This window comes from Ailuropoda melanoleuca, chromosome 6 (genome assembly GCF_002007445.2).
Source record: "Ailuropoda melanoleuca isolate Jingjing chromosome 6, ASM200744v2, whole genome shotgun sequence".
NCBI lineage: Eukaryota > Metazoa > Chordata > Mammalia > Carnivora > Ursidae > Ailuropoda > Ailuropoda melanoleuca.
The window spans coordinates 36,552,058-36,578,316 of NC_048223.1; the positions used below are offsets into that span (position 1 = coordinate 36,552,058).

General features: G+C 40.1%; 1 protein-coding gene across 3 annotated transcripts in view; it reads left to right on the forward strand.

Annotated features, from left to right (window-relative positions):
• Nucleotides 1-13,598: 13,598 nt before the first annotated feature.
• SCN10A (sodium voltage-gated channel alpha subunit 10) overlaps nucleotides 13,599-26,259 on the forward strand; it is a 102,284-nt gene continuing 89,623 nt past the window's right edge. For all 3 annotated transcript variants that reach the window (XM_034661768.1, XM_034661769.1, XM_034661770.1), the window contains exons 1-3: nucleotides 13,599-13,868; nucleotides 15,136-15,269; nucleotides 18,241-18,321. In XM_034661768.1, the coding sequence (XP_034517659.1) occupies nucleotides 13,599-13,868; nucleotides 15,136-15,269; nucleotides 18,241-18,321 (485 nt within the window). The remainder of the gene's footprint in view (nucleotides 13,869-15,135; nucleotides 15,270-18,240; nucleotides 18,322-26,259) is intronic.

Below are 26,259 nucleotides of genomic sequence, written 5' to 3' on the forward strand. Positions count from 1 at the left end.
GACAGCTGTCACAATAGTGGTACTCTCCAGGCAGGGCCGGAGTAGCCACTGGGAAAGCATCAAACTCTAAATTTAAGATTAGTGCACCTCATTTATTTTGTATATGTATAGTCTCCCTCTATTTAAAAAAAATCACCAATAATATGACTCCCAAAGAATAATCTATGTCCATATTTTTATTCTTTACCTTCTGGACAGAAGAGATAAGAATGATGACTTAGATATCCAATAGGCTATGACCTTGGCTAAGCCAGCCTCAAGGCATTGTGCTTCATCTGTGGAAATGGGTTAATAATAGGTAGACTTCCTAGGATCCTGTGAGGATTAAATGACACAATGTATGTGAAATACACAGCACTGTGCCTGGCATATAGAAAGCAAACACTAAGACATGTTTATTAATAAGACCATCATCTTTGTTCAATTTTTCAATAAATAAAGTTTGATTAATTTTTTTTAACTACTGGCTGGCTCAGTGGGGTGATCACAGGTCGAGTGTGGGTCAGCATTATTCAGAGGCTGCATTCAGAGTGCCTCAGAGCTCATCGGCAGGCAGGCATGCACAGATCAGGGCACTCAGAAATTATTAGCTGATTCTTGGCTCAGTGCCCAGCTGTAACCAAGTGAGGGGAGAGGAGGGACTCAGCATGTCCTGCTTGATCCACTGGTTCAGTGCTCATCCAGACACTGCACTGTGTCCCCTGCTCCAATGGATTCCAATACCAGCTTTGTGGGAAATCAGGATGAGGGTAGGAAAAAGGGAATCCTGAGACGACTGATAGCATTGATACTGGAATATGGAAAGTACTAGAAAATCTGGGTTGTTGTCCCAGCTCTGCCTTTTTTTAGCTGAAGTCCTTGAATACGATCCATCGTCCACCTGGGTCATAGCTTCTTCATAGGTGGATTGGAGATAGTTACACTCCAGGAAGACTGTATGTGTGGTTGATGTGAAATCAAACTGATTGTGTGACACTTCAGGGTCAACTTCTTTTTTTTTTTAAGATTTTATTTTTATTTATTCGACAGAGATAGAGACAGCCAGCGAGAGAGGGAACACAAGCAGGGGGAGTGGGAGAGGAAGAAGCAGGCTCATAGCAGAGGAGCCTGATGTGGGGCTCGAACCCACAATGCCAGGATCATGCCCTGAGCCGAAGGCAGACGCTTAACCACTGTGCCACCCAGGCGCCCCTCAGGGTCAACTTCTTAATCATCACGTTCCCTTGGGAAAAAATAATATTAGCAGCAAAATTAATATAATGCTTTCAATGTTGTGGGCATTGTTCTAAGCATTCATTTCTTTCTGATGACCACCTCATAGTACTATTATTATGCCTGTTTTATGGATGAGAAAATCAAGAACAGAGAACTTACATGAACTTTCCAATGTCCCACAGCTAGTAATTTGTGGTGGTGGTTTAAGCACAGATGGTCTGGATCCAGAATCCAGGAGCTTAACCATTACACTCTGTTGCCACTATACACTTTGATTTCTTTCTTTCTTTTTTTTTTTAAGATTTTATTTATTTATTTGACAGAGAGAGGCAGCCAGCGAGAGAGGGAACACAAGCAGGGTGAGTGGGAGAGGAAGAAGCAGGCTCCCAGCGGAGGAGCCTGATGTGGGGCTTGATCCCAGAACACTGGGATCACGCCCTGAGCCCAAGGCAGGTGCTTAACGACTGCACCACCCAGGTGCCCCTACACTTTGATTTCTTAACCAGTGGAAAATAGTTTGTTGTATTGGGAGACAGATAAGTGCAAAAAATGTGTAAAAAAATGTAGAGGATGGAAATATTAGGTGCAATTGCACGATGCATTTTGAAAGGTCTGAAACATAAGCATATGCTACATGATCTGAAACATGTGACTATTTCACTGAGACCCCACTTTTACCTAATAACAATATTTCGTGCTGTACATGGTACCAAACACTGGGGACACAGAGCTATGGACAGAAGAAATTTTGTTTCTGTCCTCATAGGTCTAGTGGTGCAGATACATATTAAATAAACACACAAATAAATATAATTATAAACTGTGACAAGTGTCAGGAAAGACCTGGATTCTTTGGGAGATCATCTTAAAGTCTCCTAATTTAGAAAAGCAAGATCAAGGAAGGCCTCTCTGAGGAAGTGACATTTAAGTGGAGGACTAAAATGAAATACACTATTTTTGTCAGAATTTGCCGTTTGGAAGCAGATTTTGAGGACCAAATCACAATGTGATTTGTGGACAAAAGACGGATTCCTTCAATGTCGGGAGCTGGGCAGCAGCAATGGATTTTCTGAGTACCCTTTGCTTCCCAGGAATAAACTGATGGGCTTCATTATATTGGTTGGCATTTACATAATATTCACAGTGCTCTTGCCTTAGAACCTTGTCCAAAACCCATTTCTACCTGTCAGAATTTGCATATTTTTTCTTAAGAAACTTAGCAAGGAGAAAGGAAGATTATTGTTCATGAGAAACATATTTGGCTCTAAAATAATTAATGTTTAAGAAGATTAACAGCCATAGAATTTCCTCACGAAAAGAAGCCTCATATAGGTGCCTCTGCTTTTAAGAGGTTTTCAGCCCTGGCCAGAAAGTGCCCCAGAGGGAGCATTCAGCATACCCAGTGGGTATGCAATTGCATATTCTTCAGGGTTCCTGACCCAGAGTATACTTAATGCCTCTCAAGCTAGAACATGTGGATTCATACTGTGAAACATACAATCATAAAGATGCTCTACGAACAACTTCCTCCAGGAAGGCTTCACCGAGCTTCTCTTACCTATTTTGGCCTCTCCCTTCTTCAAAACTTTGAGACATTTGTCTTTATTGCTTGAAACCCATGGTCAGAACCGCACAATGTAGCCCTCATTTACTTTTCTAATTATTCACTTTCCTTTCTTTAGAGAGAGAGAAAGAGAGTGCACACATGTGCACAGGGGTGGTGGAGGGGCAAAGAGAGAAGGAGAGAGAATCTCAAACAGGCTCCAGGCTTAGCACAGAGCCCAACACTCATGACCCTGAGATCATGACCTGAGCTGAAATCAAGAGTCAGATGCTTAACCGACTGAGCCACCCAGGTGCCTCTGTCATAAAGGTTTCCTTTCTCCCTGAGAAGACTCAGAGATCTCCAAAACAAGAAGCATAGCTTCTTGTCGAAATGAAAGGGCCTCAGTATACCGCTAGACCAATCCCCTCATTGTACAGGTGGCCAAATTGAAGTCCAGAGACAGAAAATACCCAAAGACCGAACGTGGTTTATTACAGACCCATGGCTGGGACTCCAGTCTTCTGGCCCACTGCTCTTCTTTCTACACCACACCATCTTCCACAACACCTAATAGTGCTAAATGCACACAGTGAGCCCTCAGCAATTACTGAGAATGAAAGAATTTCTGAATATTTGACAGAATGAGGGAGAGCTAAGTGTTCTTGACTCACCCTGCAACCTCTGGCAGCTCAACTGGACGCTTCCAGGCTGTGGCAGTTTGAAAAGAGAAGCATCTGAAACTTACAGGCCCATATTTGAATGTAGCTAAGAGAACACAGTTCTGTTGCTTCTCCTTCCCTAGGGAGTTAAGAATCAAAATAAATATGAAGGGCAATTCTCTTATTCTTTCAGGAGTTGCAACCAGTAGGCAACTGAAGGGGCCAATCATGTGAGGGAGAAATACTTATTCCAGGTCATGATCAAACCCAGTCCTGCTGCTGGGAAGTCAATCCATCTTCATGGAAACTACCTAGTCCTTCATTAAACAAAACCTAGTTTCCTCACAAGATCAGAATCAGGATGAGTCAAAGCCATAGCATTTCTTCCAGGTTCATAAGGCACCAGAGCTCACAAACGATGCCTCTGAGTACTTCCTCATCTTCCTGTATGGTAACTGCTTCCCAGATACAAAACAAACAAAACATATGCAACATGAGAAAGCAAGTCAGCAGAAGGACCAAAGGTGAACCCAGGTCTCCTCACTCCCTTCAGTTCTTTCCACTGCATCACAAGGACTTCCTCTTAGTAAATGTCACTGAATTCTCCTTCAGTCATCTTTTCCCCCATTTCAGTTTTCTTGCATCCACGGACAGCTCCAGGATTCCTGTCCTATACCAGAGAAGCTCCATCACTGGGGGACAATGAGAATAATTTTTTTTTCACTCTAAGGTCAAATCAGGTACGCTGACAACAGAAACACTAGACTGAACAATCACAGGTCATATTCATGATGTTCCTCTAACATAGTTTGCCTCTGAGAGCCACCATCATTCATTCATATATTCCTTTATTCAACAAATACTTATCAAAAACTTACATGTGTCATAAATGAAAGTACAGGCTTCCATGCAAAAGAATAACAAAGGAAACTAGTCTAGTCTGGAGGGTCAGGAAAGACTGCTCTGAGAAAGCGATATTTAAAATAAACTGAAGGAAAAATAGAAGCCAATCAGGGGAAAGGGGTAGAAAAGGCATTATTGAGAGAGAAAAAAATGCATGTGTGAAGCTACTGAAGCAGAAAGGAACTTGATAAATTTGAGAAACTGGAAGAAAACCAGAGTAACTACTAGGAAAAAGCAAGGGAAAAGGGGATGTAGATGGAGGAGATGGGCAGGGACCAGATCGTGCCAAGACTTATGTGGCATGGCAATGAATTTAGGCATTGTAAGAAGAGCTTGGGAAGCCTTTGAAAAGCATAATCAGAGTAATGATATGATCATATTTACATTTTTAAAAGATTGTGTTGGTTGGTATGTAAATAGGGAAAACAGAATATACAGATAGACCTGTTAATAAGCAAGCGCAGAAGTCAGGTAAGAGTTGGCTGAGGCTTGGCGGTTGAGGCACATGTGAACAGTGAAGGAGAGGGAGAGTCTATGGGTTTATGGTGTAAGCAACCATAAAGGTGCTTGATGGTGCCATTTAACAAAATAGGGAATAGGAAATAAGCCAATTTAGGTGAAGGAAATATATATATATAAACAGGCAGGTAGTCGGGTCCGGCACAGAAGAGAGGTTTGAGTGGAAGTTAAAACTATGGGAGAGGATTAGATTTCCATGAGAAGGGATGTAGGAGAGGGTTAGGACAGAACCCAAAGAAGCTCAGTATTTAGTAGCCAGATTGAAAAGAAAGCTTCAATGATGTCTCAGATGTAACAAAGAGAGACAATTTCAAGAAAAATGCAATGGTCAACTGTGTCAAATCCTGTTAAGAAGTCAAATAAGTAGAAATCTAAAAGTTTCTCTGGATTTGGCACACCAGAGGTCATTTTCGACTTAATAAAAGCTTTGATGAAGAGTGCTGGGAGAGACATATTAGAGCGTATTGAGGTATAATGATGTGTATTAAAGAATGCATTTGTCACGCATGTCCTTTGCAATATCATGTCATCCAGTTAAATCTAATGCTAGAAACTTCCAGCAACCCTAAAAATATTAATCAATTATAAACTTGATTGCCCAAATTCTACTGTCCATCAAGGTTTTACAGTGGCAAAAAATTGTCTAAATGGTGATTCAAATATTCTTGTTAAATCAAGCTTGCACTTTATCCTTACAAAATGGTTGGCTTACTTGAATATACCTGGGCACAGTTAAGCCACAGTTTTAAAAAATTATAAGAAACTCACATGCCAGGCCCCCTTCTGCAAGAATTCTGAAGGTCTGTTAGTGATATATTCTGATAGGGTCCTGTTGAATAGGACAGGAATTCTGTTGGGGGAGAGAATTAAAAATAGGGTAAAGGAAGTATATTCTATATGTTTTAAATAAAAAATTTTATCCACACCATAAATCCCCTTCAAATTCTTGAGTCTATTGTAATTTGTATTACCCCATTAAATAAACACTTTTATTTAGGGCAGCAGAACCATATTCAAAAGTATTCACACATTAAAGACGGGAGATAGAGAAATAAAGCAGCAACATTATGAGTTCTTTATACTGCTTAATTGTAAATGATCCCACGTGTTTATTTCATAATATGCTGAGAGCTAGTGGTGTCAAATTGAAACAGGTTAAGTGGCTATTGGCTATTAAATAGCATGTGTAATGGGAAATATTTAAGTCTATATTGTGCATTTGTACAGCACTTAGCTTACAAAATGCTTTCACATACATTATTTGATTCTCCCAACAACAGTGTCAAATTAGCAGGGCAGATGTTATTATCACCAGTTTACAAATCATAGAAATGAGAGAGACAATTCAGAGACCTAGTTAGTGTCAGAACTAAAGTTTTCTGTCCCCAAGCCCAGTGCTATTTTGACAAAACCACACTACCTTTCTGGGTTTCTTGAATAATTATAACTCAAAGTCTCTAAAGCTGACTCAATCCACCATCCTGAGTTTCTAAGTCCACAACACTGCCAGGAACTTGTGATGTGATAAGCAACTTGTTTTCTTCCTTAATGATGAAAATCTTTTTCCTCCTTGTAATCCCATTTCAGTGGGTTGGGGGAGATGGTAGAGAGGCACAGATCATTCACAAAAGAATATTTTCCTCCTCTTTAACTTCATTTGGATATCCATTCTGTTGAATAGAGATGTTTTGATTAAATGCCTTTGTTTCACTTTCTTCCCAAAACTCCCAGATTTCTTTCTTCCTTTAATTATTCCTTTCTTCCATTAATTATTCCTTTCTTCCATTTTAGCCCCCACAGAAACTCAGTTATTCTCAGCACTTCAGCATGGCACCCTGATTCAGCATTACAAACATATCAGTTGTTCACCACACCTCACAGAAAACCGTTCCCACTCAGCTCTCACCCATCCGCACAGTTCTTGTTCAGCACCCCTGACAGCTCAAGACCATGCAAGACAGTCTTGCTCTTTCAGACCATGGACAGTGCATGTGCTTTCTCCCCCTCTAAATACACTTCTTGTACTCCATTCCTGGACAACAGATTAGCTAGCTATTATCTCTGAATTATTTGGAGGTAAATTATGTTTAGCAAGGATTTCCACAGCTCCATTCTTTTAGCAACAGGGGCAACTCAGGACTATTCAACTTCAAAGATGGCTTAGTGATATTTTCCTGGTGCCACAGATAGCTAAGGCTCAATCTTTGACTACTGGGCAGGATCACGGATAATGTGGTCTCACTTTCATCACTATAAACAGCTTATTACACTTTCCCAGTGACATAGCTACTTCAAATTCTCTCTCTTCCCTGCTCACACGTCCAGTGCCCTGTTGCTTCAATCCGGTGCCTAATGATTAAAATTTTCAGGGCAATGGATAGCTCAGATAAGCAAATGTTAGTATCACTGATGATTTAAAATGCTGACATCTCAGGGACTTTCTTAAGTCTTGACTGGTCTGGCCACATCCCTCCAAAAAGGGACATTTAATTCCATGCTCCTGTTTGCTTAGAGAATCAAGCAATAGCACCTGTGCAAAAGCTAGTTTGGTTGCTCATTCCATGAACTAGAGAGCCTAACCACACTCTCAGGACCATGTGCAGCACCATGTGCAACACAGTCTCATTCAAATGTGTCAATAGTGTGGTTACTCCTTCTCACCACCAATTCATCATTCTCTCAATCAAGTGCCATGAAAGGTCCAACTACATTCTCAGTCTTAGCGACATCCTACAACATGCCTGCTGTTCTATCAGGCAGCCAAGTCATGGCAACAGAATCTGGGGCAGTTCATTCTCATGGTCCTGTTCTTTCGGTACCCCATGTAATTAGTTTATTCAAGTTTACAGTTACACCCATACCCCAGCTAGTCTCTTTCAACAACTCAAACAAACTCTCCCTGACTAAAACCATTCTCACTACTAATACAAAGCTTAGCAGTTCTTAAAACTTTTCTTGCTACTATTTCTATGACACCAATATTTCCTTGTTTTTCTTCCTTTTTGGCTACAGCATCTCTATAATTTTCAGTGCTTCTGTGTCTCCACAGCCCTTCAGGTTCCAGCCTTCATTTTTCTCCTCTCACCTTGGAGAACAAATTTTATCCAAATCAGTGTGGATTTTTAGAATCTTAAACCTTAAGTTGTTATGGAACAGACAACTTTTTTTTCATTTTTCCTGGCAACACGGGAAATTTTCTACCCACTCTGGGCTCACAGTTTAAGTACTTGGGCTTGTTTTCCCCAAACTCAATTCTGCTTTCAGATGAAAATCTAGCAGTGTTCTGTCAATATCTGATACCCATTCAGGATCCCTTGAGTTTTTTCATTCATGTAATCCACAAATGTTCGTTGATCATCTAGTATGTGCTGAGCATTGTTCTCAGTGTTAAGGGTTCAACAGTTAAACAAACACACAAAATCCATACTTTCAGGAAGGAAAAATACTAGTTTGAGGAGATAGTAAATAGATAAAAATGTTAATATTAGTTAAAAGTGCTTTGAGGAATAGTGAAAGGAGGTAAAAGTGTAGAGAGTGGCCAAAGGCTGTTGTTTGGGAAAGAATGGTCAGGGGAGGGGCGCCTGGGTAGCGCAGTTATTAAGCATCTGCCTTCGGCTCAGGGCGTGATCCTGGTGTTCTGGGATCGAGCCCCACATCAGGCTCCTCCGCTGGGAGCCTGCTTCTTCCTCTCCCACTCCCCCTGCTTGTGTTCCCTCTCTCACTGGCCATCTCTCTGTCAAATAAATAAATAAAATCTTAAAAAAAAAAAAAAAGGAATGGTCAGGGGAGGCTTACCTAACAGGTGATATTTGAATGAAACTTGTAGTTATAAATGGGAAGAGAATAGTAGGAAGAAAGAATAGTAAGTCCAAACAACTTGAGGCAAGAGTGTGCTTGTTGTGTCCAATAAATAGTTAGGTGGTCTATGGGCCTATGTTTCAGTGAGCAAGGGAGAGAATGATATGAGGTGAGCTCAGAGATGAAGTTTACAGAAACACACTTCAAAGAATCACTCCTATTGCTTCCAAAAGCGTAGGCTGCAAAGATTTGAGAGAATCCTACCAGTGAGACATGTTGAATGGATATAATAGTGGCCCAAGCAGGACATGACAATGGTTTGGGCTATGGAGGTCGCAGTAGTTTGATGACAGCAGTTCAGACCATGACAGTAGCAGTAGAGGTGGATGACAGTGGTTTTGACCATGGATGTAGCAGTGGCTGTGGGTGGCAGTGGTTGGATCATGGTGGTAGCCATGGAGGTGGGTGATAGTGGTTTCGGCTATGGAGGTAACAGTGGCTGTGAGGAGAAGTAGACAGTTCTTCTTCAGATGCAGGGTCATTAGGGTTTTTTGGCCATCCAAATGTGAGATTTGGGAGAGGGAGAGTGAAGTAATGGATAATTCCAAAGTTTCAAGACTCAGGGTTTGGGCCCTTGGAAGGAGGAAATCTCAATTTATTGAAATGACAAAGGGAAAAGCACATTTGGGGTAAGGATATCAATAGTTAGGCTTTATACATCTATCAGACATCTTTGTGAAAGGTAATGAATGGTTAGCTAAATATAACAATTTAGAATGTAGATGAAAGGTCCAGGCTGAAGATATAAATTTAGATTTATTTTTCAAATGTGACTCCGGACTTCCCATGATGTCATCATAAGTTCAATCTTTTCTGCAAAGTCTCTCTCTAGGAAGCTGGCCTAAGTTGGCTGAGACCCAGAGCTACATTTAAGTTCCCAAAAGTCTATAGTTTTTTCATTGCTGTATCCCTGGAGTTGAAAACATAAGGAGGAAGACTTGTTGGAGAAAGAGGCATAAAGAAGGCTCTTAAGCTTCCATTTTGGGAAAATGGCTATATAATTTATTGAAATAGGGAACAAGGAGGAGGAAAATTTGGGGTGGAGAGAGGATGGAGAGATCATGGGGGACAATGACTTTGAGGTGTCTATGGAGCATTCAAAGGGCTATATGCCAAAGAAATTGGATTAGTGGGTCCAGAGCTCAAAAGCAAGGTCCAGATTTAGGACTCACATACATGAAAATGATCATTTTTGTTGTATATAAATAGATGAGAACAGCCATAAGAAACATGAGAAGATACAATCTTACATGGGATGGGGTCTGATACTTTCACCTACTAATCAGGCTCTGGAAAAATTATAATTATCTGTTTGCCTACATCATATCTGCCATACAGAGGCAAAAGCTACATTAGTGGGGAAAATCCTCCATTGGTTTCTTAAGAGAATCAATGGACTATATAACACAAAGACGTTGTTCTCTGAGACCCCTTGAAACTTCATCAAATCTGAATGCATTCAGATCAATCCATAACTCTCAAGTCCTCTTCAATAATACTCCAGTCAGTAGGATTCCAGAACTGCTCCAGCCAGTGGGACCCATCCCAGAAATAGGAGAACACTGGGTATGGAATCAAAAGTCTCAGAAACTAGCTTGTTTAGTCCAATAATATCTTTATAACTTATAGTAATCGCTGGTTATTAATTGTCTTATATGTAAGAAAATGCCTTCTACTTACTCTATAGGATTTCCGTGGGAATTAAAAGAGATAATTGTGGGGTGCCTGGGTGGCTCAGTTGGTTAAGCATCCGACTCTTGATTTCAGCTCAGGTCATGATCTCAGGGTCATGAGATGGAGCCCCGTGTTGCTTAAGATTTTCTCTCTCCCTCTCTCTCTGCCCCAGAGAAAGAGAGAGAGAGAGATAATTGTGCCCACTCTTGTTGTCACTGTGGATTAATAATTTAAGTAACTCTTCTCATGAGGCTCAGCCATTTTTGTGAACAGCTCAGACTTGCTGCATGACCACAGAAACATTTGTTCTACTAATGACAACAAAGGCTGGAAGAGAAAAACCTCTGTCCTGCTAAGATGTTCTAATGTGTGTATGTGTTGGTGGGAGAAGGGGGTTCCCACTCCACCAAGGTGCAATTCTCCAGACACCAGCTGGGTGTTCTATAGTTCAACTAGCTGCAAATCCCACAGGTTAAGAGCTCAGTTTTACAAGACTGCCCCTTGCCCACATACACAAAACTTCAGAAGCCAATTGCAAGCCCAGATTGTTCCCTGTGCTTCTGAACAATGGGCTATAAACCAGAGGTTTCTGTGACCTCCTCCTTGGGTTTGATTAATTTTCTAGAATGGCTCACAGAACTCAGAGAAACATTTTACTTACTAGATTACAGGTCTATTATAAAAAGATGCAACTCAGAGACAGCCACATGGAAGAGATGCATAGGGCAGAATATGGGGAAGGAGTGTGGAGTTTTCATATCCTCTCTGAGGCGATCTCTCTCCCCAAATCTCCATGTATTCACCAACCCAGAAACTCTCCAAATTCTGTCCTTTGGGGTTCTTATGAAGGCTTTATTACATAGGCATGATTGAGGAAACATTGACCGTAGGTTATTGAATTCAACTTCCAGCCCCTCTCCTCTCCCTGGAGGTCAGAGGTGAGGTGGGGAGCTGAAAATTTCAATCCTCTAATGGTTGGTTCTGCTGGCAATCAGTCCCCATCCTTAGGTGACTTTCAAAAGGTACTTCATTAACATGCAAAAGACATCACTTAGGAAATTCCAAGGGTTTTAAGAGCTCTGTGCCAGAAATGGGGACAAAGACCAAATATGTATTTCTTATTATAAATCACAATGTCATATCTACCCTGCCACTGTAATCTCAAGGAGACCCTCGATTTTACCCTTATTTACATCCTCCTCCAGTTAGCAGCCCTGAGTCTGCCAGCCTACCTAGATCATAGATCTTGATTAAAGACCAAGCAGTTATTTCCATCACCAGTGAAATGAAAAATGTAAACACCTGTTATCTATTCAATTACCTTTGGTCCTTCTTAGAAACCGCCTACCACCAGGGCTCAGAAATCCAAGTTAAGATGTCTTTATGGCCCATCCAGAGGAGATCCAGTAGGTCCTTTTGTAGCCCAGAAATCCCAGATACAGAGCAAATACCTACAGAAACTTAATCTTCAGAAACAAATTCCACTCTTTGTTCCCATCGTCTCAGTATGAACTCCCTGAAGTTTCTGGCTAGCAGTTGCCCTAATTCTGAAAACAGAAAGGAGGAAGTCCCAAAGACTGCCCCGCCAAAACCTCTGAGGAGTCATTTTCTTTGGATGGTCACTCAACAAGACCACCCAGACACTTGATGCCAGGTCTCTTCTTCTCTAATCCAACCAACACTGGCTTCTGACTTGCCTTTAGAGTCCAGGAAGACTTTCCTCCAGACTCTAGAGCTGTGTGAGCAGGTCATCAGATCCTACTCTGATCTTGTAACCCTGACCTTCACTCCATCTCATGTCCACAGTTGCAGTGGCTTCCACTGCCTCTCAAAGGGAGAACACCTTCAATAGCTTCAGCTATGAGCCTGTAAAATGCCGCTTCCTAGATCTCACCTTAGACCTATTGAATGAGAATCTCTGTAGGTAGGGGCCCAGCAATCTGTATCTTAACTCACACCCCCTGTGACAATGACACAGCTGGTGCAGCACCACACTGTGCACTGGCATTTAAAGATCACTGCACTAGGGTAGGTGGGAAAACTACATTATCCACAGAACTAGTGGTGACTGCAGAGAACTAAGAGGATGGATGCCTGTTGCAGAGCTTCAAATCTAGCTTCCCTAGAGTAAGTCAGGAGAATGCCATATAGATACTGCTCTATCTACCTGTGATGGCGAGCCATCCTGTTTGTTTCCAGACTTGCGCTAGGGGTGTTAAGGGCGATAAACTTCCTGAGAATATTGTAGCCCATAGAAAACCTAGTCATTGGGGTGCCTTCTCATCTTTGTATGGACCATGGTGGACCAGAGTGCCAAAGACCCTGTCTGGCAGCATTAGAGACCAAGTATTTGATCAGGATTTTACAAACTTATGAAGAATTTTTAAATCATCATGACCTGTTAAGTCATCGAAATTGTGGGTGCACTTAGATTAAAATAAACAGCAAAAATGGGCTCATGAATCAATCATTTGAAGAAAGAAATAATCAAAAATTTTTCGTATGATTTTTTAAAGAAAAACTTTACATTAGAAGAAAGAGCAACCAATTAGGAAAATTAAATAATGTATTTTATTAAGAATAGAAAAAATACAAATATGCTACCAAGCTTAAAGCATTCAGCAGACAGCACACTCTCAGCTGGCAGGTACTGGGCCTTCTCCTCTCACTGTCATGTCCAGGAATGGCTGTCACTTCTTAAAAGCATATCATTGCATAATAAAAGAACAAGAAAAATGCTAATGCCTCCCATACTTTTTAACAAATGCCTTTCAATGGGGAAAATTTTACTAGCATTGTTTTTGCCACAGACCACATGAACTAGTCTTTGATGAATCAGGAGAGTACCTGTTGCTCAGTGGTCCTAAAACTTAGAAGAGAGGGCAGTGTGGCTAATTCTGGTGGTGGCGATGGTGGTGGTGAAGGAGCAATAGATGAAGGAGCCATGCCATAGAAGCTCATGGAGAACATAGCTCAATCCCGAGGTGCCCGGAGGAGGATGGAATAAACAGCCTTCCCCCGAGAGTGCCACAGGGGCAGTGAGACTCTGGGGAGAGCTCATTGTGAGTTAAGGAGGGAACTGGGGGAGGGAGGGACTGTTCCAGCAAGGAAGTGTGAGTTAAGGAAAGAACTGGAGGGAGAGGGCCAGTGGGCAGGCTGTTACCTCTCTGTGGTGATGTCCACTCTCATAAGAGTATAAATTCTTCCTGAAGAAGAATGAGAAGATGGAATTCCCCTTTGGGTCCCTGGAAACTACCAACTTCCGTCGATTCACTCCGGAGTCCCTGGTGGAGATTGAAAAGCGAATTGCCGCTAAGCGGGCAGCAAAGAAAGCCAAAGATAAGCACAGGGAGCAGAAGGACCAAGAAGAGAAATGTCGACCCCAGCTAGACTTGAAAGCTTGCAACCAGCTGCCTAAGTTCTATGGTGAGCTCCCGGCAGAGCTGGTTGGGGAGCCCCTGGAGGATCTGGACCCCTTCTACAGCACACACCGGGTAAGGGTGATTGCCTGGGAAGGCTGTTCTCAGCTCTGGGAGTGGAAGCCTCTGCCACACTCAGCCTAGGGAGTTCTCCTGACCTGGGTGATGTGGTGGGGAGCTAGACTCAGTTAATGACAAATATATCCAACTCACCTCTTTGATATTGTCTTCACATTTTTATAATATTTATGGTGGAGACTAATTAAACTCAAATCCTCAAAAGCAATAATAACTGCTTGAAATTTTTGTGGGTAGTTGGCCATTCTCTTGGATGACCACTGGCCTAGGATCTACAAAGATGTTGGCTGTTTTTGCAAGTGGGGAGCAGAGATCCTGAGTCTGCGGGTGGGGGGTAGAGAAGGAGAACAGAAATCAGGATGATTTAATGAGTGGTCCTCAAAGTATAATCTCAGAACCCCTGGGGTTCCCAAAACCCTTTTAGTGGGTTCAGGAGTTCACACAAAACTCTTTCTCTCAGACACACAAATGGTATAAGCAAAAGGGTATAAACAGTAACAAAAACTCTTTGGGGTCCTCAACAATTTTTGAGAGTACAAAAGGGCCCTGAAATCAAAATGTTTGAGAACCACTAGTTTAAGTGAGAGCTGTTTCATGACAATTCCCCCATCCGTACTGTGTCTTAGATGTTCCATACAGTACCCCCCCCAAAAAAAAACAAAGTGTGCATGTTTGGGAGTTGGGAGGGACAGAAATCTCAAATATGGTTTGTAGAGAAAATAAAAAGACACTAAAATGTCTTTTGCCCTTCTCTCATGGGCCAAGGGCCCTCACCTTCCAAGATGTTCAGAGAGAACCAATAGAGAGAGGGCTTAAAGGGGGAGACCTGGAAGGCACAGAGCAGAGGGAGCATCCCAGCACCAGGGATGATCCACTAATCAGAAGAGGAATTTAATGTAGCCAGAACCACATCCTCCTGCTGCCAGATTCCTGGCCTTGGGGCTGATGCATCCTACCAGGCCCAGGTCAGATCCCTGCTCATTGGGCACTCTCAGTGGGCTCATCTTGATGTACAGTCACTGACAGGGTCTGAGGTCTTGCTAGGAGAGTGAGGATATGGCTCTCAGTCCCTGATCCCCACTAACTCTGCCCCTCCACTTGGCTCTCCACTGATGAATGCATGGTTCACAGAGCCCTTCTTGCTCATAAGTCATGAGCCATTGTGCTCCATTTATGAAATGACACCATTTGTGCTCAAAAACATGATTGTGCAAGGATGCGTGCTTCTTACATCAGGACCACCTTCTGCTTTGTTTTGTTGTAGACGTTTATGGTGCTGAACAAAGGGAGGACCATTTCCCGGTTTAGTGCCACTCGGGCCTTGTGGTTATTCAGTCCTTTCAACCTGATCAGAAGAACAGCCATCAAAGTGTCTGTCCACTCATATCCTTTGCACTGGTGCTTCTTCCACATGATTCCTTTTAGAATCAGGCTTTGCCCACCATGTCGAGTACCTTCTTCAGAGGGCAGCAATATAGGTGTCCTCTAATTGAATCCTGAAACAATGAAATCATTACATTGAAAGAAAAATGTTTGCGGCTTTAATTTGTCCAATACTTGAAAGCAGTCCCAAGACAGAGGAGGAGCTCATGAAAGCCACAGATGGGTTTGGGTTCGCCTAGACTAGTCTGGACACACCTGTGCATGCACTACCTAAAAAAATGTCCCTCTTATGAATGAACTTTGCTGATGCACCCTGGCACATTCTTACCATATGAGACCTGCTCGTCTCACAACATAATAAGCAATAAGAGGGCCCCAGGGCTTCTTTGGGCAGATGAAATAGGCATGGGTTGTTACTCTGTGCCCTAGCCATGATGAGGACCAGCTCTTTATTGGGCAAAAGAGCAGCACCTGCTGGAAGACAAAGAGGACAGACCACAATGGGCAGAGCGTAGATTGTTTCAGTGGGACCGCATTGGTCACGGGCACTGCCAATATCCCAAGTCACCCCCAAATTACTAGCAGGTTGCAAAGGTCAGTAGTCCAAAAAAAGTTAATAGTTCAAGGTTCATGCCACTGGGGAATATAGTAATGATTAGAGACAAATCAGTCAAATGTCTGTATTACATTAATGGCTTTAGGTAGCTTCAGATTCTGCCTTCAGTTTTTGTTTTATTTTGTTTTGTTTTTCAAGGCAAACCAAACTAGGACAAAAAAAAAAAAAAAGACTTTGGCTTGGTTTCCAAGGATCTTCCCTGGTGACTGTCCAAATTGGAAGTTCCTAATGATAAATTCAGCCCTGGCTTCCAGGAGGTTGATTTGCAAGAACAGCCTTGCCTCAGCTGCCTGACAGATGGTAGCCAGCCTCTTCTTGGGAGGCTCCAGTAAAAGGAGCTCTCTCCCCCGACTCTGGGGCAGCTTGCTGGATTGCTGGACAGCACTCAGTGAGCTGGCAGCTCTGGCGCCGAGTCAGCTCAAAATGAAACTGCTCTGCTCCATATAGTTGCATTACATTTTCCTTTTACATGTTCTATCTTTATGGCCAAGCAACGGGAGTTATATTTTCTTAATTCAATCTTGGATTTTCTGATCCTATAGAAGGATATTTAACAATAATAATAGGCTACCATTTGCTAAATACCTTCTAAGTGTCATCACTGTCATAGGTATAGAAACCTTTGAAGAAGGGGTTTGCATCCCCATCTTACAGATGATGAAACTGCTACTCAAAGGCATTAAATAAATTGTCCAAGTTCACAGAGCCAGTTAAGAGGTCCTGCCTGCCCCCTGCTTAGAACAGTAACAGCAATAAGGAAGTAGGCAGTTAATGGAAATGAGCTGAGGTAATTTATTCTCTCAGTATGTCATCTCTACTTGGGTGTTGTTGTTGTTTTTTTTTTAATATATCCAATTACATAAAAATTACAAATAAAGAAAAACAGCAAATATACAAACTCCTCTCCACACATCCTGGTTGAGTTATATCTTAATTAGCTGTAAGAAACAACTAATTAGAAATAAAATCCCTTTAAAGAACCAAGTGACCAGTGAATATTCTTTTCATCTTGAGATTTGATGAATCATAATTGCTGGATGGAGTCATAACTGGACAGAAAAGCTGTTAGGTGTCTCCTTCTCACAAAAGCCTGCATTTATGTATTTAAATCTTATGAACTTGTTAGCTCCACTCCTAAAAGATATTCTTCAAGGTATGGAATTCTCAGTGTCCTATTATTAATATTTCACCAAAATTATATTTCTAATCGAATTTGCTATGAATGTTTCCACAAGTAATATTGTATGTAATATATTACTTTTAAAGGTTTGTGGAGCTGGAGATATGATTTTAATTTAATCCTTGGGTTAACATTTTCCCCCCATGTGAACACATTTCTTAATTTAATTGCAAGTCAACAGGAAAATGTGGTTTAATTAGCAGAATTTCCCATTTCAAAATAGATGTGTTCCTAAGTAATTGTAAAACAGGGCACATTAAAGACATTTACAGAAAACTAAAATAGATTTAAATACTTCTGCTCAAACTGAAATTATGAAAGATGAGTGGTTCACTCTCTCTGTAGGTCAAGCTTATCTTCAGGCTTTATTTTTCTTTAGGACATAATTGTTAGGAACCCAAGCTAGTCCTGAGAAAAAAGTCCAGTGGGAGAAATTTCTCTGGGTTTTCTCCACCGACATTTCTTCCCATCAGTTTACTCCTTTCCACTCACCTTCTTCAATGTCTCCTTCCCCTTGTGGTAATCCCTTGTTTCAACCTTGAAAATTCTTCTCTCCAGTTAGACAGAGTTCTCCACCCCAGCCGAATTCTATCTGGAATTTTCTCCTTGAGCCAGCATTTTATGGGCCTACCATTCCTAGCCAGGGGCCCATTTCCTCAGCGTGACTGAAAACAATCCAACTCATCTAATTCCCATGGTAGCCGGTAACCCTCCCTTTCCCTCTAACTTCCTAGAAGTAGTCTCTTTGTCTTTGAGAAAAAAAAGAGACACTTGCTGGGCAAAATTGTATAGTGAAGTGAAGGTGTCAGGGCAGAAGGACATTTTGGAGAAGGGATTCTTGTGTCCTTCCATCTTTCTGAGGATTCTGTTATCAATCTGAGGTCACATCTCTGCATCATAGCTGACCAGCTTGTACGACCTTGGAAAAATTAAGTTTTTTCAGTCTGTTTTCCTAGTTGTGAAGTGTAGATATAATATCTATCCGCAGGTCCAGTTGTATTAGAAATAATGTGGATGAAGTAATCGCCCCAGGATAGGCACTCAGTAAATGTTAGCAGCTGTTATGTGACAAGACCAAAAAGCTGATCCTAGCTAAAAGCTATGGATTTAATCATTCAGCACAAGGTGATCATAGGTGACATCAGAGAAACATGGCAACTCTCCACTTTTCCTTAATACAGTCCTCTCAGGTGGTTCAGTTTATTTATTACGGTCACTATTTTGGTCAATTGTGTGGGCATGACCCAAACCGAGCTTCCAGAGAGAATCGAGTAAGTAGATTTGCTGTCACTGTCATTCCTGTGCTTCCTCTTTCTGTCCTCTTTCCCTTCTTCACTTGGCAGCTTTTTTCTTTTATTTTTCCTACTGGTCTCATTTGAGTATTGCATACATTGGGGTAGTTAGATATTTCCTTCTCTGTGGACTTTGGTCTATAAACATGTGATTTTCAACTTTGGAGAACTATCAATTAGTGGTTCTCAACCTTGGAATCCCCGGGGGAGATTTTAAAAATATTAATGCCTGGGTCTGAGTCCCAGAGGGTCTGATTTCATCAGTCTGGGTAGTCTGGGCAGATGAGCTTCCCCCATCGATCCCCCACATTCACCTGCTAGGCGCACACATGAACCAAGTTTAGGGACAGCCTACTCTGAGAGGCAAGAGCAAAACTGAGACAAAACTAAGAACAAATTGTTCTGGAGTATATTCAGAAAATTACCCATGAATAAAACTGTTCAAAGTGATCTTAATATTCCCAAGAATATTCTATTTCCCTGGGTTAGCAGACAGAACCTCTGTAGACTTTCCAAAAACACCTGCACCAACACATCCAGGAGAGGTGCCCCCAGCTCAGGGCAAGACTGACATACTTTGCCTCAATACTAGGAACTCTGTAGAAGTTTCTTTTTCCACCTTTTAAATTTTTTGCTGGTCATAACATTAATACATGCCACAACAGAAAATATAGTTGACCTTTGAGCAACATATGGGTCCACTTTTACATGGATTTTTAAAAAATAAATATACAACAGTACTGTGAATGTATTTTCTCTTCCTTAGGATTTTCTTAGTAACATTTTTTTTGGTCTAGCTTATTTTACTGTAAGAAGACGGTATGTAATACATATAACATACAAAATACGTGCTAATTGACTGTTGATGTTATCGAAGAGACTTCCTGTCAACAGTAGGCTGTTAGTTAAATTTTTGGGGAGTCAAAGCTTATATGTGGGTTTTCACTCTATGGGAAGGCTGAGTGCCTTTAACCTTTGGGTTGTTCAAGGGTCCACTGTACATGGTATTTCTATTAATAGATAAAAGAAAAATAATCATGTGGTCACCTTAACTGATGCTGACAAATCATTTCACAAGGTTTGGTATCTGTTTGTAATTAGAAACACCTAGAAAAGAAGGAATAGAAGGAAATTGCTGCACTCTGCTAAAGAGTAATTACTTTGAAGGAGGTAGCAAGCATCATGCTTAATTGTGAAATATGGCCAGCTTTCCCTTTGAGATCAGAATCAAAAAGAAAAAAAGGAAAGATGTCTGTTTCATCAGTTCTATTTAACTTTGTAAAGGAGAGCCCAGCCAGCATAGTAAGGCAAGGAAAAGAATGAAAAAGAATAAGAAAAGTAGCAAAGATGCCATGATTTACAGATAATACAACTGGGTGATACAATAGCCAATATAATCTAGAGATAAACTATTAAAGTTAACAAGACAGTATAGAAAGGTAACTGGGTGCAAGTTAATATACCTAAATTAATTGCATATCTATATACTAGCAACAAACAGAAAGTAGCATGGTTTTTAAAATACCAGTTATGCTGGTGTTTTAAAATATGAAGTATCTAGAAACAGGATTATCAAAGTATAAGTAAGATCTCTACAAAGAAAATTATGAAAAATTCTGAGTAATATTACAGAAAACCCAATAAATGGAGAGATGTATTATATTCCTGGATTCAAAGTCACAATATTATAAGAATCCCCAAAATGACTATTAACTTTGATATGAGCCCAATCAAAATCCCAATAGGCTTGGTTTTTTTTTTTTAAGATTTTTTTTTTTATTTTTATTTATGTGACAGAGATAGAGACAGCCAGCGAGAGAGGGAACACAAGCAGGGGGAGTGGGAGAGGAAGAAGCAGGCTCATAGTGGAAGAGCCTGATGTGGCTCGATCCCATAACGCCGGGATCACGCCCTGAGCCAAAGGCAGACGCTTAACCGCTGTGCCACCCAGGCGCCCCGGTTTTTTTTTTTTAATTACTCAACACCCTGACTCTAAGATTTATATAAAAATGCAAAGAGCAAATTGTAGCCAAGACATTTTTGAGGAAGAAAAACAAGGTGGGAGAAGAGAACTCACCCTATGGGGTGCTAGGATGTACTGTAAAGCTCTAATCATTGAAACTGTGTGTTACTGGGTTAAGATTAGTCAGACTAGTGGGACAGAATAGTTGGCTCATCAACAGGCCAGTGCACATACAGACATTGAATTTGTGCTGAAGGTGGCACTGTGGAGCAGTGGGGAAAGGGCAGTTCTCAATAAATGATGCTGAAGAATTAGGAATCTAAGGAGAAAAATTACTTTGCTCATCACAAGTGTCCTCCTTAATGCCCATCACCCAATAAGCCCCTCCCCCCATCCGCCTCCCCTCCAACAGCCCTGTTTATTTCCTAGAGTTCAGTGTCTCTTATGGTTTGCCTCCCTCTTAACTTTCATCTTATTTTATTTTCCCTTCCCCTATGTTCATCTGTTTTGTTTCTTCAATTCAACTATGAGTGAAATCATATGGTATTTGTCTTTCTCTGACTGACTTATTTTGCTGAGCATAGTACCCTCTAGTTCCATCCATGTCATTGCAAATGGCAAGATTTCATTCTTTTTGATGGCTGAGTAATATTCCATTGTATGTATATACCAAGTCTTCTTTATCCATTCATCTGTCACTGGACATCTGGGCTCTTTCCATATTTTGGCTATTGTGGACATTGCTACTATAAACACTGGGGGTCTGTGCCTGTTTGAATCACTATTTTTTATCCTTTGGATAAATACCTAGTAGTGCAATTGTTGGGTCATAGGGTAGCTTTATTTGTAACTTTTTAAAGGAAACTCTTTTATGTTTTCCACAGTGGCTACACCAGTTTACATTCCCACCAACAGTGTAAGAGGGTTCCTCCTTTCTCCACATCCTTGTCAACATCTGTTGTTTCCTGAGTTGTTAATTTTAGCCATTCTGACCAGTGTGAGGTGGTATCTCATTGTGGTTTTGATTCGTGTTTCCCTGATGCCATGTGATGTTGAGCACTTTTTCATGTGTCTATTAACCATTTGTATGTCTTCTGTGAAGAAATGTCTGATGAATCACTAAATTCTACCCCTGAAACCAAGACACTATATGTTAACTAAATTGAATTTAAATTTTAAAAAAAGAAAAGAAAAATTACTTTGAACATCCAACTTTATGCCACATGCAAGAATCAATTTCAGGTAGATTAACATCTAAATTTCTTTGTGAAAGACAAAAACAAAGATTTTAGCTTAAAAAAAGAGAATTTCTGCATGCCCTCAGTTTAGAGAGAGATTTATTGCATGTGGCACAAGAAGCAGTAACCATAGAGTGAAAAACTGATACATTTTAGCATATACAAAAATTAAGTATTTCTGTTCATCAGAAGACAACTTTGTAAGAGTGAAAAAGAAAGCCTACTGAGTTGGAGATATTTGCAACCCATATACCTAAAAAGTGATTATATTCAGAAGAGTGAGCCCCTACAAATCAATTAGAAACACATCAGAGCAACCAATTTTGAAATGAGCAAAAAAAATTGTATAGATATTTCAGAAAAGCAGAATCCCAAATGGTCAATAAACATAAAAATATTCTTAACCTTTTTCTTAATCAAGGAAATGTGAATTAAAACTACACTGAGAGATTATTATATATTCATCAGATGAGAAAAATTTTAAATTGTGACAATTCCAAGTATTAAGAAAGATATGGAATAATAGAAACTCATATACTGCTGGTGGGAATGTAAATTTGTACAAACTCTTTGGAGATCAGTGGATATCATCAAATACAGGTGAAGACACACATATACTGTGATTCTTAATTATACCCTTAGCTCAACAGAAATATGTGTGGGCACCAAAAATATAGCTATGAGAAAGATTATGAAAAATGCCCATAGAAGCCCCCAATTGGAAACAGTCAAATGTCCAAAAATTTTTGAATACATTAAATATTTCTCTTACATTCTTAAAATGGGATAATGTACAGCAATGAAAATGAAAAAACTGTCATTCTACAAAACAAGGATGAAAAAAGCCAGACACAAAAGATAGCATAAGTATGACTCCATTTGTGCAAAATTCAAAAACAAGCAGAACTTAACTATTTTGTTTAGAGATTCTTACTTAGGAGACAAAAAATATAAATAAAACCTATAGGGCAGAGGAAGGAGGACATAATTGGGAAAAGGCTTGTGGGATGCCTATAATGTTCCATTTAGTGACATGAGTAGTTGTCATATGGCCACTACGGACGGACCCCGAAATCCACATATGGAAGGCCTAACCCACATGATTATACTTGAGAAGGGGCCTTTAAGGACGGCATTATGGTTCAATGAGGTCAGAAGGGCAGAGCCGTAATCCAGTAGAACTGGTGTCCTTGTAAGAAGAGGAATGGGGAGTCCAGAACTCTATCTGCCATATGAGGACACAGCACGAAATCAATCCTTAGCAAGCCAAGAAGAGGGCTCTCACCAGAGCCTGGCCAGAAGGCACCCTCATCTCCAATTTCCAGCCTCCGGAACTGTGAGAAGTCAATTTCTGTGCTTTAACCATTCGGGCTATGGTAGGTTGTTATGGTAGACTGAGCTAATATACAAGTGTTCATTTTACAGTGAATTTGTGTTTCACATGCATTTCTATTATGCACATTACATATCATAATAAATAGCTTAAAAACAAAATGATTTTTTAAAAAGTGGCCATTGCGTAAAATGCAGACTACTGAAAAATATAAATCAGAAGAGAAGAAATCACTGTTGGTGTTTTTTTTTTAGCTAGCCAATTTTTTTAATTTTTTTTTATTATATTATGTTAGTAACCATACAGTACATCCCTGGTTTCTGATGTAAAGTTCGATGATTCATTAGTTGCGTATAACACCCAGTGCACCATGCAATACGTGCCCTCCTTACTACCCATCACAAGTCTATCCCATTCCCCCACCTCCCTCCCCTCTGAAGCCCCCAGTCTGTACTGTTGGTATTTTAGCTTATTGTCCTTTCTCCCTCTCTTAGTCTCTCTCTCTCAATCTCTCTCTCTATGAAGATCTAATTGGCTTTATCAAATGATTCATGCACCAGGCAGCAGCCCATCTAGCAAGTAGAGAGGCATTGAGAGGAATTTTACAAAAATGGAAGGCTTTTATAGGTAGGAGGATGGGGGCAAGAAAGTTATTACCAAAGAAAAGGATTCTTCCAGAAGGGGCAGCTTGCTAGGGGAAAAAGCAAGGTGTCTTCTCATGCAGATTACCTCATCTTTCTTTGGGGGATGGAGGGGACCCAAGTGACAGACTCTTTGATGCCAATGGAAAGAAGAATTTCCTGATTGACCAGTCAAGGCCACATTTTCAGGAGAGGATGAAACTGCCAATAGATTGGGTTTTAAGCCCCCGTTTGGGAACTTGGTGTAAGTGACACCATTTTGGGTCTGCAGTTTTCTTAACTATATACAGGCTGAGATCATATAGCATGTAAAATCTCTATCCTTATTTTGAACTTTTAATGCAAAGCATTTTCTCTCAAAAGTAAGAGTTATTTGGGGATTCTGGTTAAATATGGAAGATAGCATGCATATGTTTTACCCCAACCCTCTCAGAACGCCAATAAAATGACAGCATGGGAAAAGAACGGTATAAATATACAAGAACAAAGAGAAGGAGAAAGAAAAGCGCAGAGGACAAAGATGTCATAACAATCTCAGAAGGCCAAAAGTGGGCGGAGGCCTGGCAAATGACTCAACACATCGGGGCTTGTTAACCGAAATGCCTGCAGAGAGGGATAAAAATGACAATCAAGGCATTTTACCCCTAAAACCTCAGAGACCCTGAAAATGTGGACATGATACAAATAGCAATAAGAGGAAAGAGGAGAGAACGTGGGAACAGAGTATGCTCACTTACTGCTGCTTCTATAATAACAAGGAGTTAAAGAGTATTCTTTAAAGTAGATAAATCAAACACTGGAAAATAATTATATTTAATGGTACAAAGGTTAGCATAAAAAAGATACAACTAAGTACAATCAGATGATGCATAAAACAGGGGCGCCTGGGTGGCTCAGTCGTTAAGCGGCTGCCTTCGGTTCGGGGCGTGATCCTGGCGTTCTGGGGTCGAGCCCCACATCAGGCTCCTCTGCTGGGAGCCTGCTTCTTCCTCTCCCACTCCCCCTGCTTGTGTTCCCTCTCTCGCTGGCTGTCTCTCTCTTTGTCAAATAAATAAATAAAATATTTTTTAAAAAAAGATGACGCATAAAACAGAGGGGAAAAGAAAATTACCAAATGGAATGTAAAGAGATAGCATGCCAAGGGCAATACATTACACAGTTCTAGTTATAATTATGAATTTATACTTATAAAGGCAATCTCTAGAACTAAAATAAAAACTATTCTAAATTTAGAATCATACACACACAAAAAGCAAATAAAACATACCAGACAATGAAATAGTTTTTAAAACTATTAAATACACAACTTAAAAGTTATATATATGAAGATGAAACAATTCTATCACATCAATAAATATAAATGGATTGGACTCATCTGTTTAAAAAAATTCATACATATTCATATATAACAAAGCAATATCCAACTTTATGTTGAACAAAAATACACTGTTCCAGGTCTTACGGAAAGGTCAAAATTAAAGAATGGACAAAGATATAAGCCAAGGCATATAGGAAGAGAGCAGGAAGTCAGATTTAAATATTGAAGAAGGTAGTATTCAGGCCCAAAACCATTAAACAGGATAAAAATGACACTTTGTAATGCTAAATAATCCAAAATAGTAACATATATTTTTGCAATAAATAATATGGCAACAATGTTTATAATTTGAAAATCATAAGAATATAAGGATAAATGGACAAAAACATTACAGGGACCAGAAAGTGTAATTAATTTCTTTTAGTCCATGACAAATCAAGTGTATAAAAAAGTATGTAAAGATATAGATGACCTGAATAATTAATAAGACACATCTGATTCATCTATATCAAACTGTAGTCCCTAAAAAATAGAGAATATACCACCATACAAATTGACCAAATATTAAATCACAACAAAACCTCACTGAGTTCCAAAAAGTAAAAATAATACAGGAAACATTCTCTGATCACACTGCGATAAAGTAAAAACAAAATTAGAAAAAAAAAAAAAGAAAGGCCTTTCCATTTGGTAATGTTAAAAACCTTTCAACTCTTAGATTAAAAAAAATACTACAAACTAAAATTATAGAATTTCTAGGGAAGAAAAAATTTAAAAAGCACTTTAATCAGAACCTACAGGGTACAGTTAAAGATGTGTTCAAGGGATAATCCATAGCATTGAAGCAGAGAATATTTATTTCAGGACAAAATGAAAAGAATTATTAAAGCACCTAATATAAAAAATGAAAAAGAACAATAAATGAAAGGAAAATGGGAAGAAGAATTATTAATTTCAAAGAAAAACTTAACAAGTTAAGAAATAGAAAAACAGGGGCACCTGGGTGGCTTAGTCAGTTAAACATCTGATTCTTGATTTTGGTCAGGTCGTGATCTCAGGATCCTGGGATCAAGCCCCACCTTGGCCTCCGTGCTCAATGCGGAGTCTGCTTGGGATTCTCTCTCTCCATCTTCCTTTACCCCTCCCCCTGCTCATGCTCTCTCTTTTTCTATCTAAAATAAATGAATAAATAAAATCTTTTAAAAAATAGAAAAACAGTAGAACTAATGAATCCAAAAGCTGTTAAAAAATATATGTGCAAGAACTTTATCTTATTTTTTTTATTTTTAATGATTTTTTTATTATATTATGTTAAACACCATACAGTACATCCCCGGATTCCGATGTAAAGTTCGATGCTTCATTAGTTGCGTATAACACCCAGTGCCACCATGCAATACGTGCCCTCCTTACTACCCATCACC